Here is an 18,364-nt window from a genome sequence, read left to right on the forward strand (position 1 = left end):
ATGGACTTCAAAAGGGGACAACAGCGATTATTTATTTGTACTTCCATGCTAAACTATTCAGTTTGCTAAACTAAACTAGCTATGAATATTACTTCAGTTTGAAGATTGCAGGGAATTTCCTCAATTCCAATTCAAGTAGTTAACTGTTGAAGGAGAAAGAGAGAGAAAATATATGTTTTCAGGTGGGATTGGTTTACAGCAAACTACCTAGATAGCAAGTTAGCGCACTAGCTAGGTTATGAAATGCAGCTAGCAATCTAACTAAATAGCTGAATGTCAATGCTTCAAAATTCATAAAAAATAAATCTTTAACTGTCAACATATGTTACAAAAAACGGTTGCTTATCATAGCTGGCTTGCTGCTAGCTAGCCATGGTCTGGTTGGTAACTCTAGCTCGGGTATTAGCTAGCTATCTTGCTCACGCGTGTGAGCTGCCAACCACAAACTCCACGATATTAACTAGCAAATACAACACAAAGTTAACGAACTGCACATCTAGCAATTTCGTCAACTATTTAAAACGTTATGTTAAACAATCGTTTGGTGGTAATGCTCACCTTTTGCCTGCTGCATACAATTGGCGCCAGTTGTGTGCGCGGGCGTTTGAATGACGCCTCCGATGTGTTTCTGATTCGTTGTCAAATGGTTTCTAACGGAAATGGTTAAATGCAATGTGGAATATTGACGAGTCTTTAATTACACTAACCTTTTTAATAGTTCCGAAGAGTGATGTAGAGGATGGTGACTTGACCATAACTTCACAGTCTATGTTTGTAATAGAGTGATCAACATTTGTAACATGACAGACAATATCATTCTTTTTACATTATCTTTCATAGCTTTATGCATTTTTTTATCCTTAAAAAACTGTACTTAACAATTCATAAATAGTAAATGAACTGGCTTAATCGGTTAAATAACAGTCAGTATCTGTTAAATTATATGCATTCACTTTCATTGAGGTATTGTAAATACTCATCATTTTACAGTTAATGTTTGTAATGTAGTGATCAATATCAGTATAATCACAGACGACAGCATTCTTTTTACATTCTCTTGCATAGTTGTATACTGTTTATAAACATCAGAAATCGTTTTTTTACTATAATTATCTGCATTTAGAATGTAAAACTAAAGGTAAAATCCATAAAACAATGGTAAATGTAGTTGTTTCTTTATAATGCATATTACTGTATTTCTACAGCTTATTATTGTGAAAAGGGGATGCATGTCTGTAAAAATACAGGAAGTTTAATGTATTTCGCATTTACTGACATTTCCTATTATTCTACACGACGAAAGTTAAATATAAGTTTATCCCTGTCGTTTCACAGTATTCTACCATTATTCATAAACACAGAAAAAACATGTACAAATTAACAGTTAAGTATTTTTTTAAACATATTTTTAACTGTGTAGGTAGGGAGGAAGGGATGTTGCGTGAGAAGTCAAAAGACTTTGGTAGCATGTTCACATTCTAACATGAACTCATGAACCTGTGTAAACAATTAGGAATTATCTAAAGGAGAGGCCATTCATTGCATACCTTGTATTACCTTTAACTTTGTATAAAAAGTTTTATCTGTGCAAATAAATAAACAAACTGAACTGATGACACTAGGTGTTATGATACAGATGTGTGACAGTAAGCGATACATCACAATTGACAACTGTTATTTTTTGAGAAAATTACTAATATTATGATTATATCGTAATGATATTAATACTATTTCAATGATAGTCAGGCCTAGGTGGGCTATCTCTTAGAAAATAACATGAAGATGAGTGGGTCTTATTAGTGGTAAGATCCACATAAATATATGCAGGCATAATAACATGTACATGTGGTTCCATTTTATTCTAAGTGACACTTAACCAAGTAGCAGGCAACAGTTTTATTGCAGTGTACTTTATCACTTCATAAAGTGGCAGGCCTAGGATACCATTAGAGACCACCTGCCATACCAATTTGTGGATTTCAATGAACCCGTCAGGAAAATACTATTTTGGCCATGTAAATTTAAGTGTAATACCTTTTGACAAAATGTGGTGAAATTGGTCTAGAAGTTCATGAACATGAATTGATGTGGTGAAAACTGGAGGACAGCATTAACTCAATAGCTTGCACAGGTGACATGCGTGCTTAAATTCTGTTTTAGGCCTATGTTATGTACATGTTATGTACTTTCTAACCATGTTAAATCACATTCTTCTCAAATATCCTGAGAATATCCTTCTCAGAATGTTGGTGTGTCTCATCGTAGTAAAATAGTGTGCATGACTGCCTAGCCTCTATCCCTATCAATCCCTTAGGAAATGTGATGTGATCACGAGGGGATCAGAAATCCTGGCATCCAGTCATGCGCTAATGTGGTATTTAAAGGCTAGAGGTTTATTTGGATGGTGTGTGGGCAATTAGTTGCCTACAAGAGGACACAAGTGCGCACTGAAAATCAACTATGAAGTGATGTGGTTTCGAGTAAGGTACTGACTTCTATTAGAGTGTGATTGAATAAAGAGAATTCGTCGATCCACTGTTCCATTTAGCTAACTTTCTGGTGTGCGTCTTTTTGCCTATTCATTGCCTATGTGGAAGTACGGTTTGTTGGTGCTTTTCGGCGCCCTGTTTGTGCGCGGGCAGTTTCCGAGGGAATGTGTGACTCTGGAGGGACTTCGGAGTGGCCAGTGTTGTCCATCCCCGTTTGGGGTCGCGAATGACGCCTGCGGGTCCGGCACAGGACGTGGACAGTGTATTTCGATAGCGGTAGACGCAAGTCCACACGGCCCCCAGTACCCCCACGATGGACGGGATGACCGTGAACGTTGGCCCATCCGCTACTTCAACCGAACCTGCCAGTGCAACGGGAATTTCACCGGTTATGATTGTGGCCGTTGTATGCATGGATTGGCCGGGTTAAACTGTGACCAACCCGTCGCTGTCGGTACGTTTTTTTTTATCCCACTTTAAAACAAATAATCAAATGTTGCAGTTTCCAGTATAAAGCGATTTGATGTTTTTACGCAATCGAAACAGCATAGGTCATCTCAATTATGTGTCTCATTTAAGTGGAGTGGTAAATCCCTGGTCATCCCTACTGCCTCTGATCTGGCAGACCCACTAAACACATGCTTCTTTTGAAAATTATGTCTGAGTGTTGGAGTGTGCTCCTGGCTATCCGTAAATAAATAAAAAATGGTGCCGTCTGGTTTGCTTACTATAAGGAATTTGAAACAGTTCGAATCTCATCACGGACAACTTTAGCATTTTAGCTAATTATCAAGTTTACAACTACTTACTACTTTTTAGCTACTTTGGAACTACTTAGCATGTTAGCCAACCCATCCCCCAAAATTAACCTTAACTAACTCCGACCCCTAACCTTAACCCCTAACCAGGGTGGAAAAATAACAAATGAGCATGCTTTTTAATGTTTTTTAAACAAGAAATGTATTAGTAGTAAGAAGTAATGTCTTTCAACCAATGTCTGTTAAAATAAATAATTTAGATACAATAGTAAAAAGTAAAACAGGTAAACAGTTCTACAAATGAACATCAAGAATAAACAAAGTGCCTGCCCTGCCACAAAATGCTGAGTGATACGGCTTCTTTATTAGTATTAGTTCAGTGCTTTAACGCTGATTTTTTTTTTAAGGACTATGTATATAAGTTGATATTTAGGAGCACAAAAATAAATGTAGGTCCACAATACAATTATTTGAGTGTTTTAACGATAAGAAATGACAAAACTGTAATAAAACGTTTTTGGAATGTTCCATGTTCAATCAAGCACAATTTACCCCCAAATATTTGAGTCATTAGGTTTGATAAAAATGTTCCACTACCCCTTTAAAAACTTATTCTGGCTGCAAGCCCGAAGCCGGGCACAATATGACAACAGCCACTTCAAGTGCAGGGCGCGAAATTCAAAATATATTTTTTAGAAATATTTAACTTTCACACATTAACAAGTCCAATACAGCATATGAAAGATAAACATCTTGTGAATCCAGCCAACATGTCCGATTTTTAAAATGTTTTACAGCGAAAATACCACATATATTTATGTTAGCTCACCACCAAATACAAAAAAGGACAGACATTTTTCACAGCACAGGTAGCATGCACAAAGCCAACCTAACTAACCAAGAACCAACCAAACTAACCAAGAAACAACTTCATCAGATGACAGTCTTATAACATGTTATACAATAAATCTATGTTTTGTTCGAAAAATGTGCATATTTGAGGTATAAATCAGTTTTACATTGCAGCTACCATCACAGCTACCGTCACAAATAGGACCGAAGCAGCCAGAGTAATTACAGACACCAACGTCAAATACCTAAATACTCATCATAAAACATTTCTGAAAAATCGATGGTGTATAGCAAATTAAAGACAAACATCTTGTGAATCCAGCCAATATTTCCGATTTTTTAAGTGTTTTACAGCGAAAACACAATATAGCATTATATTAGCTTACTACAATAGCCTACCACACTACCGCATTCATTCATCAAGGCACGTTAGCGATAGCAATAGGCACGTTAGCGATAGCGAATAAACCAGCAAAAGATATATAATTTTTGACTAACCTTGATAAGCTTCATCAGATGACAGTCCTATAACATCAGGTTATACATACACTTATGTTTTGTTCGAAAATGTGCATATTTAGAGCTGAAATCAGTGGTTATACATTGTGCTAACGTAGCATCTTTTTCCCAGAATGTGCGGATATTTTTATGGCACTCAACTATTCTGACCAAATAACTATACATAAGCGTTACTAAAAAATACATGTTGTATAGGAAATGATAGATACACTAGTTCTTAATGCAATCGCCGTGTTAGAATTCTAAAAATAACTTCATTACGACATCCAGCTTAGGTATAGCGAGAGAGTACCCAAAATCTGGGCGCAAACGACTATTTCACATGTTCGACAGATATATGAAATAGCATCATAAAATGGGTCCTACTTTTGATGATCTTTCATCAGAATGTTGTACAAGGGGTCCTTTGTCGGGAACAATCGTTGTTTGGATTTAGAATGTCCTCTTCTCCAGTCAATTAGCACGGAAAGCTAGCAAAGTGGCGCTAAGCTCTCCTTCCTGAACAAAGGCACACAACGCAACACGCCTAACGTCCCGAATAAATTTCAATAATCTAATAAAACTATATTGAAAAAACATACTTTACGATGATATTGTCACATGTATCAAATAAAATCAAAGCCGGAGATATTAGTCGTCCATAACGACAGCTTATCAGAAGGCAAATCCAGGTCCCTTCACGCGCTCTCCAGAAAACAGGAAACTGGTGACACGTCATGCCGAGAGCTATTATTCGACCCCAGATCAAGTTACACACTCCATTTCTTCTCTCACTGCCTGTCGACATCTAGTGGAAGACGTATGAAGTGCATGTATTCTAATAAATATCAAGGACATTAATAGGCAGGCTGTAGAACAGAGCATCGATTTCAGATTTTCCACTTCCTGTCAGGAAGTTTGCTGCAAAATGAGTTCTGTTTTACTCACAGATATAATTCAAACGGTTTTAGAAACTAGAGAGTGTTTTCTATCCAATAGTAATAATAATATGCATATTGTACGAGCAAGAATTGAGTACGAGGCCGTTTGAAATGGGCACCTTTTATCCGGCTACTCAATACTGCCCCTGCAGCCCAAACAGGTTAAGGGGTGGCCATTACCATGGTAACGGCACTCCCTGTCTGTCAGAGATGATAATCTCATGTCTGCTCTACCAGCAGACAGTTGCAGCAAACTCAAAACTAATATTGAAAAACAATCTAGTGTTTGAACAAAACAATGTAACTAGCCAAGAAACAGGAGGACAAAGTCACACTTTAGTAGCCTTTCAGGTCAATTCGACCAACTTCTACATTTGGGTTGAAAAAAACTGTTCCCAAATACTGTGTGTGATCACACGCCAACGTGGCTGGTGAAATAGACATTCTTACCCGCTAATAACAAAATCTACCCATATTTGGCGGGTGATGGGTATTAATGTCCCACCATGCCATTCATTTCCCGCCCTGCCACTAACCCCTAGCCAAGCTAACGTTAGCCACCTAGCTAACATAGCCACAACAAATTGGAATTAGAAACATATAATATGTATATATAGCAAATTCATAACATATTGTCCGAATTGTAATTCGTAACATATTGTAACGACCCTGGGTTTATAACCGCGGAAATCGACTCTGCCGCACGAGCATGCTTTTGCGGCACAGTCGATAGCGCGCCGGACCTCGGGCTAGAAGGTCGAGGGTTCGAGACCTGCTCCCTGCTGTTTCATTACATTGGTGTCAGAAGTGATCGGACCTTGCATCCAAGACAGTGCGTGTGCTTGGCCGGTGAGCGCGCTCCTGTAAGACGTAGAGTCGCAAGCTAGCGCGAGGACGCGCTCTTTGAAAGGAGGGAGTAATGTAACGACCCTGGGTTTATAACCACGGAAATCGACTCTGCCGCACGATCATGCACGATCATGCTTTTGCGGCACAGTCGATAGCGCGCCGGACCTCGGGCTAGAAGGTCGAGGGTTCGAGATCTGCTCCCTGCTGTTTCATTACAGTATTATATTAATTTTAATTCGTAACATATCATATGATGATGGAAATACACAAATTAATATTATACCAAATGTAACATATCACACAAATTTGCATCCCAGTTTGTCGTTTACTATGTTATGTCTACCCCTGAGTGAAGGTTGACTTTATGCACTGACACTCAACTGGATGAAAGCCACATTTCTACACAGACTAGGGAGAGCATACAATCTTTTTTTTTTTAAATGACACGAATGTCGTTACATATAGCTGCATTTTATGTTTGACATAATTACCTTTTTGCCTCATATTCAGGCAATGGTGTATGCGTAAAGATGAACGGTGACTGCGGATAGGCTACATGCCCAATAATTTCTTAACTTCTTTCCACAAAAGAATGTGCTCATTAACGCATGAATGACTAAGAAAATCAAATGTTATTTTTCTCTTTAATTCTTCAGTCCGGAGAAACGTGATGCAGCTAAGTGCGGATCAGAAGCGAGCTTTCGTGACCGCACTTGACCAGGCCAAGCGCACCGTGCATCCGGACATTGTGATAGCTACGCGGCGATACCAGGATGTCTTCGGACCCGATGGAAACACCCCGCAGTTTGAGAACATCACCATCTACAATTACTTTGTGTGGACCCACTACTATTCGGTCAGCAAGACCTTCTTGGGGGCCGGCCAGCCGAGCTTTGGCGGAGTCGACTTCTCTCACGAAGGTCCCGGTTTTGTGACCTGGCACAGGTTTCACCTGCTCCAACTTGAGCGCGACATGCAGGTGAGATGGGGGTACCAGCAATTACAGCATGTCCCTGCATGTAATATGAACTGAAATAGTCAATAATAATGCAAATAACTACTTTTTTAGTGTGCCTACTATTCAATTGGATATCACAATATAACAGTCCATTATCTAATGGTATTATGAATTTTCACCACCAGCAAAATCCATTTTAATCTATAGGCTGGGCCTATTTATTACCCATCAATAGTCATTTCACTTTCCCTATTGTTTGCTTGAATTAGTGCCGCATTAAGGGTGAGGATATCTTTAGAGATGAAGCAATGTTGTACCATAATCAAGCAAGCTTTGCAGAAAATATGCTTAAGCGTTTACTAGTCTGAGCCTAGATTTCCCATCTTATAGGGCACAAAAGAGCATCTGTTGCCCAAGTTATTTCTTGAATTATGCGTTACTAATTGGCGTTACTGACAAAGACTGTTTATTGTTTTGAAAGATCTTTATCTTGGATGTCCGTAGGCCAGCTATATTAGACCTCAGCAATAAAGACAAATCATTATTTCATACAATGGAAAAATTGAATCAGGTGTAGCTATGTTGTATGTTGCTGGATTAAAATAATGCAGGCACTATATACTTCTCCAAGACCATTTGTAACAATTTTATTTGCAGTTCATTATTGTGGTTTCTAATTGCACAAACTAATTATTGTAATTGTGTGCCCTTTATGTAATTCATTCTAACCCTACCCTCAATTTAGGATATGCTGCAAGACCCTTCCTTTGCCCTGCCCTACTGGAACTTTGCCATTGGTGGAAGCACCTGTGACATCTGCACAGATGACTTATTGGGAGCGAGGAGCAACCTCAATATGAATTCCATCAGCACCAACTCCATCTTCTCTAACTGGAGGGTGATCTGTGAGAGTGTGGAGGACTATGACACACTGGGAACCATCTGCAACAGTAAGCATTCAGTAGTGCGCTTATATCCTTCCAAATTTTAAAGATAACACCCTATATGGTGGGTAGAAGTTGCCTGTAGGCACAGATCTAGGATCAGCTCACCCTCCTCAAATGTTAAAATGTGTAAAAGTCATTGAAATGATAGAAACATGCTCACAGGGACACCTCAGTGTCACCATTCCATATTGTGATACCTGTTGATTACTATCATTACTATCATTGCTTACGCCCGGTTCACTATTCATACTTTGGTGCTATTGGCGCAACACCTTGTCTGACAACGAGACAAAAATGGCGCCGTACTGGATGGCCGCCGTTTGGCAAGCTCCGACCCAATTGAGCTATTTTGTGATTATTGTGGAGTTTATTTTTACTTTATTTTCCGATCGAGGATTTGCTACCAACAGGAATCTCGAAACTGCAATATTATTTGCTTTTCGGAAACATGGCTGTCGGACAAGATACCCCCCATGGCTATCCAACTCGATGGATTCTCCATTCACCTGGCGGACAGGACAGTGGAGTCGGGGAAATTGAGGGTGGGAAGGGTTTGCCTCTATATCAACACCAACTGGTGTGCTAACTCCAACGCGGTGGAAGTCTCAACCCACTGTTCACCCATCTTGGAATACCTGACGGTCAAATGCCGACCACTCCCAAGGGAGTTTTCAGCTATTATTGTGACTGTTGTTTACATTCCACCTCAGGACAAGAAAAATAACAAGCTGGCATTTAACGAACTGTACAAAGCAAGAAAAAAGCAAGAAAACCTACGTCCAGAGGCTGCTTTTCTGGTTGCCAGCGATTTTAGTTCCCCATCACTAAGACACGTGATTCCCAACTTCCATCAACACTTCTCCAACACCACTAGGGGTGATAAAGACCACTGTTATTCTACCCACAAGCAAGCATACAAGGTCCTCCCTTGTCCGCCATTCGGAAAATCAGATCATGACTCCATACTCCTGCTTCCTGTTTACAAGCAAAAACTCAAACAGGAAGTACGCGTAACTCACTCCGTTGAGAAATGGTCACCAGAATCAGAGATTAAGCTACACGACTGCTTTGCTAGCGCTGATTGGAATAGGTTTCAAGACTCCGCCGATAACATTGACGAGCTAACCACCTTTATCACTGGCTTCATTAGGAAATGCATCATCGACATTGTCCCCATGGTGAGGGTTTGCTGCTTCCCCAATCAAAAGCCCTGGATTAACACCAAGGTTGGAGCTAAACTAAAGGACATGGCTACCGCACACAGAGCTATTGTAGACAACCCTGAGGCTACGGCTGAGGACATGAACAAGTACAAGAAGTCTCGCTATGACTGCCACAGAGTCATCAAATGAGCAACTGGACAAAATAGGAATAAGGTGGAATCATATTACACAGGCATGTGGCAGGGGCTACAGTCCATTACAGATTAGAAAGGAAGACCTAACTGTGATCTGCACGACCAGACAAACTCCTTTTTTGCACGCTTTGACAACAACAACACTGTGCCGGGTATGAGGGCTGTGAACCCAGAGGATTGGGTGATCTCGCTCTCCAAGGCCGACGTAAGTAAGGTCTTTAATAAGGTCAACACTCGCAAGGCCGTGGGGCCCGACGTTATTCTAGGGTGTGTTCGCAGAACAGCTGGCAGGCATATTCACTGTAATTTTCAACTTCTTCTTGTCTCAGTCTGTAATCACCACATGTTTTAAGATGACCACCATCATTCCTATCCCCAAGAACTCTAAGGCTTCATGCCACAATGACTACTGCCCTGTAGCACTCACTTCTGTAATCATGAGAGGCTGATTATGATTATGGCATACATTAACTCCACCCTCCCAGACACCCTAGACCCACTCCAATTTCCATTCCACCCCAACAGATCCATAGATGACGCAATCTCAAATGCTCTCCACCCTCCCCTGCCCACCCAGATAAGAGGAATACCTACAGTATGTGAGAATGTTGTTCATTGACTACAGCTCAGTGTTCAACACCATTGTCCCCGCCAAGCTTGTGACTCTGGGTCTGAATGTAACAGTTTAACTTTAGACCGTCCCCTCGCCCCGACACGGGCGCGAACCAGGGACCCTCTGCACACATCAACAACAGTCACCCACGAAGCGTTGTTACCCATCGCTCCACAAAGGCCTCGGCCCTTGCAGAGCAAGGGGAACCACTACTTCAAGGTCTCAAAGCGAGTGACGTAACCGATTGAAACGCTATTAGCGCGCACCACCGCTAACCATTTCACATCCGTTACTCTCACCCCCCTTTCGACCTCCTCCTTTTCCGCAGCAACCAGTGATCCGGGTCAACAGCATCAATGTAACAGTATAATTTTAGACCGTCCCCTCGCCCCGGGCGCGAACCCTCTGCACACATCAACAACAGTCACCCACGAAGTATCGTTACCCATCGCTCCACAAAGGCCGTGGCCCTTGCAGAGCAAGGGGAACCACTACTTCAAGGTCTCAAAGCGAGTGACGTAACCGATTGAAACGCTATTAGCGCGCACCACCGCTAACTAGCTAGCCAGTTCACATCCGTTACATGAACACCTCTTTCTGCAACTGGATGCTGGACTTCCTGACAGGCCGACCCCAGGTGGTGAGGGTAGGCAACATCACCTCCGCCACACTGTACTCCCTGTTCACCGCCATGCTGTACTCCCTGTTCACCCACGACTGCATCAAGTATGCTGACAACACAATTGTTTGAAAGGCCTGACCACCGGCGACAATGAGTCAGCCTAAAGGGAGGAGGTCAGAGACCTGGCAGTGTGGTGCCAGAACAACAACCTCTCTCTCAACATCAGTAAGACCAAGGAGCTGATCGTGGACTACCGGAAACGGGTACATCGACGGGTCTGCAGTGGACCAGGTCGAGAGCTTCAAGTTCCTCGGTATCCAAATCACTAAAGACTTAAAATGGTCCAAACACACTCGCCTCGAAAAAATTTGGCAAGGACCTTCAAATCCTCAAAGTGTTCTACAACTGTACCATTGAGAGAATCTTGACTGGCTGCATCACTGCCTGGTATGGCAATAGCACCACCCTCAATCGAATGGCGCTGCAGTACAGTACATCATTGGGGCCGAGCTCCCTGACATCCAGGACATCTATATCAGGCGGTGTGGAAGGAGTAAACCTGAGTATCTGAGTAAACCTTGTATCTTTATTAACTTTTATTTACATTTTTGCACTGTCTCTATGCATACTCATAGAGCCCTACACACTCACACACACACACACACACACACATACACACACACACACACACACACACACACACACACACACACACACACACACACACACACACACACACACACACACACACACACACACACACACACTCACTCACTCACTCCATCATCTGCTCACTCACACATAATATTAACATACATTTATACTGACTCTACACACACACACCCACTCACATACAAGCTTCTGCTACTCTGCTTATCTTATATCCTGTTGCCTAGTCACCTTACACCTATACATATCTACCTCCATCACTCCAGTATCCCAGCACATTGTAAATATGGTACAGGAACTGTATATATTATGTTTACTTTCTTATTGTGTTCTTCATATTTCTTATTGTGTTCTTCCGAGTATTACATTGTTATTGATTATTGCATTGTTGGGTTTTGAGTTTTCAAGAAATGCATTTCACTGTACTTGTGAATGTGACAGTAAAACTTGAAACTAGGGTTTCAAAGCGGAGGGGGCCTTGGACCTTCTTCTCCAATAGGGTGATTACTGGAAGGAAGGTTGGAAGTAGAAAGAAAGGAAAGAAGGAAGAAAGAATGGAAGGAAGGAAGAAAGAAAGAAAGAAAGGAGCATCTAAATAGTATTTAAACTGGGCCTGGGTGTGTCCTTTAGAACTTGCCAACTTCCCAAGCCTATTTACTATTGCCTCTATTAGCCCAGGTTACTGAGACCCCTCTTAACCCTCTCCTCTCTCCCCCCCAGACACTGAGACCACCCCCATCAGGAGGAACCCAGCAGGTAACGTGGCCCGCCCCATGGTGCAGCGTCTCCCTGAGCCCCAGGATGTTGCAGACTGCCTGCAGGTGAACACCTTTGACACCCCTCCCTACTACTCCACCTCCTCAGAGAGCTTCAGGAACACCATTGAGGGTGAGTGGGCATTGCTGCTCTACACCAATAGATGCAGTCATTCACATTGATGCACACAGATATCACAGACACCTACACATACTGTACAGATGCTTACACACACTGAACGTTGAGGGTTGTTGTGAATGCTGACATACACACACATGCAGGCACACACACACACAACCGTCTTAGCCAACAAAGAAAGAGACAAATCTGTCACTCCGTGAGCTTTAGAACTCTGTGACAGTGTGATGTCTCTGTGTGATGTCACTGATGTACTCCAGCCAAAATGCTATGGGCGAGTTTCACATGCATTAAGCATGATTCCCTGTATTTAAACCACAAACTACTTGTGTTGTGTGTGCAGGCTATAGCGCCCCCCAGGGAAACTACGACCCTGTGGTACGGAGCCTTCACAACCTGGCCCACCTGTTTCTGAATGGAACAGGCGGACAGACCCACCTCTCGCCTAACGACCCCATCTTCGTGCTGCTCCACACTTTCACCGATGCCATCTTTGACGAGTGGCTCAGGAGGCACGCCCCAGGTAATAGATCCCATCCTACTACTGATCTCATGTTCAAGACCTGATCATTGTCTTCCTGTGCTAGTATCTTTGTCTATGCTTGCTTGTCTTAAAATATGATGCTCTTCCATCCTTTTGCCAACTAATCTACACTGAGTGTAGAAAACATTAAGAACACCTTCCTAATATTGAGTTGCAGCCCCCCCCCTTTTGACCTCAATTCAGCCTCAATTCGTCGGGGCATGGAGTCAACAATGTGTCGAAAGCATTCCACAATAATGCTGGTCCATGTTGACTCCAATGCTTCCCACAGTTGTGTCAAGTTGGCTTGATGTTCTTTGGGTGGTGGACCATTCTTGATACACACCGGAAACTGTTGAGCATGAAAACCCCAGCAGCTTTGCATTTCTTAACACAAACTGGTGCACCTGGCACCTACCATACCCTGTTCAAAGGCACTTAAATATTTTGTCTTGCCCATTCACCCTCTAAATGGCACACATACACAATCCATGCCTCAATTGTCTCAAGGCTTAAAAATCCTTCTTTAACCTGTCTCCTCCCCTTCATCTACACTGATTGAAGTGGATTTAACAAGTGACATCAATAAGGGATTATACCTTTCATCTGGATTCACCTGGTAAGTCTATGTCATAGAAAGAGCAGGATTTCCTAATGTTTTGTACACTCACTGTATGTGTTTGTTGAATATGCTGTATTTTACAGGTTGCTTTTTACCTTGTAGTTACTTCTAAATTACATGGTAAAATTGTAATTACACATCAATTACATGATTACTTTGGAAACTAAGATTCATAATACACACACCACTATGCAACATTTGTTTAGCTCTGGGAGGCTTTTTTGTTGTACATCAGCGCCATATGTTCAGAAGCTGACTCTTAGCTGATACATTTTGCAGATTCTGCGGTCTATCCTTCAGAGAATGCCCCCATTGGTCACAACAGGGGGTACAACATGGTTCCCTTCTGGCCTCCAGTGACCAACGCTGAGATGTTTCTTACAGCCCCTGAGAACCTTGGCTACTCCTACGAGGCCGAATGGCCAGGTGTGTATTGTCAATATAAATAGAGGCTCAATGGCCAGGTGTGTATTGTCAATATAAATAGAGGCTCAATGGCCAGGTGTGTATTGTCAATATAAATAGAGGCTCAATGGCCAGGTGTGTATTGTCAATATAAATAGAGGCTCAATGGCCAGGTGTGTATTGTCAATATAAATAGAGGCTCAATGGCCAGGTGTGTATTGTCAATATAACTACAGGCTGAATGGCCAGATGTGTATTGTCAATATATCTACAGGCTGAATGGCCAGGTGTGTATTGTCAATATAAATACAGGCTGAATGGCCAGGTGTGTATTGTCAATATAGATATAGGCTGAATGGCCAGGTGTGTATTGCCAATATAAAGACAGGCTGGATGGCCAGATGTGTATTGTCAATATAAATTCATTATGGATATTTGTCTTATTTACTATATATATAACAATGTGGTCCACGTGTTAAACAGTACCAGTCAAAAGTTTGGGCACACCTACTCATTCCAGGATTCTTCTTTATTTGTACTATTTTCTACATTGTAGAAAACATCAAAACTATCAAACAACACATTTGGAATCATGTAGTAACCAAAAAAAGTGTTAAACAATATTTTATATTTGAGATTCTTAAAAGTAGCCACCCTTTGCCTTGATGACATATTCTTTGTTAATGCGTTTGAGCCAATCAGTTGTGTTGCAATAAGGTATCGGTGGTATACAGAAGATAGTCCTATTTGGTAAAAGACTAAGTCCATATTATGACAAGAACAGGTCAAATAAGCAAAGAGAAATGACAGTCCATCATTACTTTAAGACATGAAGGTCAGTCAATGCGGAACATTTCAAGAACTTTGAAAGTTTCTTCAAGTGCAGCCGCAAAAACCATCAAGCGCTATGATGAAACTGGCTCTCATGAGGACTGCCACAGGAAAGGAAGACCCAGAGTTACCTCTGCTGCAGAGGATAAATTCATTAGCGTTACCAGCCTCAGAAATTGCAGCCCAAATACATGCTTCACAGAGTGCAAGGAACAGACACATCTCAACATCAACTTTTCAGAGGGGACAATGTGAATCAGGCCTTCAGGGTCGAATTGCTGCAAATAAACCACTACTAAAGGACACCAATAGGAAGAAGAGACTTGCTTGGGCCAAGAAAAGCGAGCGATGGACATTATACCGGTGGAAATCTATCCTTTGGTCCAAATGGGATATTTTTGGTTCCAACCGTCGTTTCTTTGTGAGACGCAGAGTAGGTGAACGGATGATCTCTGCATGTGTGGTTCCCAAATTGAAGCATGAAGGAAGAGGTGTGATGGTGTGGGAGTGCTTTGCTGGTGACACTGTGATTTATTTAGAATTCAAGGCACACTTAACCAGCATGGCTACCACAGCATTCTACGCGATACACCTTCCCATCTGGTTTGTGCTTAGTGGGACAATCGTTTGTTTTTCAATAGAACAATGACCAAACACACCTCCAGGCTGTGTCAGGGCTATTTGATCAAGAAGGAGAGTGATGGAGTGCTGCATCAGATGACCTGGCCTCCACAATCACCCGACCTCAACCCAATTGAGATGGTTTGGGATGAGTTGGACCGCAGAGTGAAGGAAAAGCAGCCAACAAGTGCTCAGCATATGTGGGAACTCTTTCAAAACTGTTGGAAAAGCATTCTAGGTGAAGCTGGTTGAGAGAATGCCAAGAATGTCTAAAGCTGTCATCAAGACAAAGGGTTGCTACTTTGAAGAATCTAAAATCAAAAATATACACTGCTCAAAAAAATAAAGGGAACACTTAAACAACACAATGTAACTCCAAGTCAATCACACTTCTGTGAAATCAAACTGTCCACTTAGGAAGCAACACTGATTGACAATAAATTTCACATGCTGTTGTGCAAATGGAATAGACAAAAGGTGGAAATTATAGGCAATTAGCAAGACACCCCCAAAAAAGGAGTGATTCTGCAGGTGGTGACCACAGACCACTTCTCAGTTCCTATGCTTCCTGGCTGATGTTTTGGTCACTTTTGAATGCTGGCGGTGCTCTCACTCTAGTGGTAGCATGAGACGGAGTCTACAACCCACACAAGTGGCTCAGGTAGTGCAGTTCATCCAGGATGGCACATCAATGCGAGCTGTGGCAAAAAGGTTTGCTGTGTCTGTCAGCGTAGTGTCCAGAGCATGGAGGCGCTACCAGGAGACAGGCCAGTACATCAGGAGACGTGGAGGAGGCCGTAGGAGGGCAACAACCCAGCAGCAGGACCGCTACCTCCGCCTTTGTGCAAGGAGGTGCACTGCCAGAGCCCTGCAAAATGACCTCCAGCAGGCCACAAATGTGCATGTGTCAGCATATGGTCTCACAAGGGGTCTGAGGATCTCATCTCGGTACCTAATGGCAGTCAGGCTACCTCTGGCGAGCACATGGAGGGCTGTGCGGCCCCACAAAGAAATGCCACCCCACACCATGACTGACCCATCGCCAAACCGGTCATGCTGGAGGATGTTGCAGGCAGCAGAACGTTCTCCACGGCGTCTCCAGACTCTGTCACATGTGCTCATGTGCTCAGTGTGAACCTGCTTTCATCTGTGAAGAGCACAGGGCGCCAGTGGCGAATTTGCCAATCTTGGTGTTCTCTGGCAAATGCCAAACGTCCTGCACGGTGTTGGGCTGTAAGCACAACCCCCACCTGTGGACGTCGGGCCCTCATACCACCCTCATTGAGTCTGTTTCTGACCGTTTGAGCAGACACATGCACATTTGTGGCCTGCTGGAGGTCATTTTGCAGGGCGCTGGCATTGCACCTCCTTGCACAAAGGCGGAGGTAGCGGTCCTGCTGCTGGGTTGTTGTGCTCCTACGGCCTCCTCCACGTCTCCTGATGTACTGGCCTGTCTCCTGGTAGCGCCTCCATGCTCTGGACACTACGCTGACAGACACAGCAAACCTTTTTGCCACAGCTCGCATTGATGTGCCATCCTGGATGAACTGCACTACCTGAGCCACTTGTGTGGGTTGTAGACTCCGTCTCATGCTACCACTAGAGTGAGAGCACCGCCAGCATTCAAAAGTGACCAAAACATCAGCCAGGAAGCATAGGAACTGAGAAGTGGTCTGTGGTCACCACCTGCAGAATCACTCCTTTTTTGGGGGTGTCTTGCTAATTGCCTATAATTTCCACCTTTTGTCTATTCCATTTGCACAACAGCATGTGAAATTTATTGTCAATCAGTGTTGCTTCCTAAGTGAACAGTTTGATTTCACAGAAGTGTGATTGACTTGGAGTTACATTGTGTTGTTTAAGTGTTCTCTTTATTTTTTTGAGCAGTGTATTTTGATTTGTTTAACACTTTTTTGGTTACTACATGATTCCATTTGTGTTATTTCATAGTTTTGATGTCTTCACTATTATTCTACAATGTAGAATATAGTAAAAATAAAGAAAAACCCTTGAATGAGTAGGTGTGTCCAAACTTTTGACTGGTACTGTATATATATATATATATATATATATATATATATATATTATTATAATATATATATATTATTATTATTATTTTTCTTTTTTAACCACGGTTAGAGTCCATCTGTCTGTCTGTGTCTGTCTGTCTGTGTGTGACTCTTTGCGAGTGTCACATTCCAAACAATTACAAATGTAACTGTTATAAATCTTGTCTCTTCACTATAGCTGCTCCTTTCACTTTGACCGAGATCATCACCATTGCCATGGTGGCGGCCCTGGTCATCGTGGCTGTAATCTTTGCTGCCACAACATGCGTTGTGCGCGCCCGCTCCTACAGCAAACTGGAGGGCCGCCAGCCCCTGCTGGGTGAACAGTACCAACGCTATGACGACGACAAAAGCCAATCCGTGGTCTGAGCTGAATGTGAAACTACAGGGTCATGCTCATTAGGGCGCAACAGAAAATGTGTAGTCGTTCCCTGTTTTTGTCCGTTTTCTTTAGTTTATTGACTAATGAACTTGATCCAGGCTTAGCTGAGTGTCACATATTTCCATACTTTTGTATTGTTTGCAGTTATGTAATTAGATAACAAATTCATGTTTTTATCATTTCAAATTGAGTTTCGAATGCCGTATAATATGCATCACAAACTGTATTCCGGGAGTGGCCTAATGTTGGCGATGGAGGGTGGCAGTGTGAGTAGAATTAGGTGCGTCAATGCTGGTCGGGAACAAAAATCTGCACAGAGCGGCCCGTCCTCTCATGGCCAAGTTTGACCACTACTGCTGTAGTCCATAAAATGGAATCTAATTGACTGTATCACTCATAATATGGAATCTAATTGACCCTGTCACTCATTCTACTATTAGTTACATTACAGAGTGCTTTGACCT

At 42.3% G+C, this 18,364-nt stretch overlaps 1 protein-coding gene across 1 annotated transcript; it reads left to right on the forward strand.

Annotated features, from left to right (window-relative positions):
- The first annotated feature begins 2,588 nt into the window (after nucleotides 1-2,588).
- LOC120030647 (5,6-dihydroxyindole-2-carboxylic acid oxidase-like) lies at nucleotides 2,589-17,887 on the forward strand. The gene is made up of 7 exons (XM_038976085.1): nucleotides 2,589-2,943; nucleotides 7,044-7,366; nucleotides 8,091-8,295; nucleotides 12,274-12,441; nucleotides 12,791-12,970; nucleotides 13,872-14,018; nucleotides 17,697-17,887. The coding sequence occupies exons 1-7, from the start codon at nucleotides 2,589-2,591 to the stop codon at nucleotides 17,885-17,887; spliced, it is 1,569 nt and encodes a 522-aa protein (XP_038832013.1).
- The last annotated feature ends 477 nt before the right edge of the window (nucleotides 17,888-18,364 follow it).

The sequence above is a fragment of the Salvelinus namaycush genome, chromosome 36 (assembly GCF_016432855.1).
Source record: "Salvelinus namaycush isolate Seneca chromosome 36, SaNama_1.0, whole genome shotgun sequence".
Classification (NCBI taxonomy): Eukaryota; Metazoa; Chordata; class Actinopteri; order Salmoniformes; family Salmonidae; genus Salvelinus; species Salvelinus namaycush.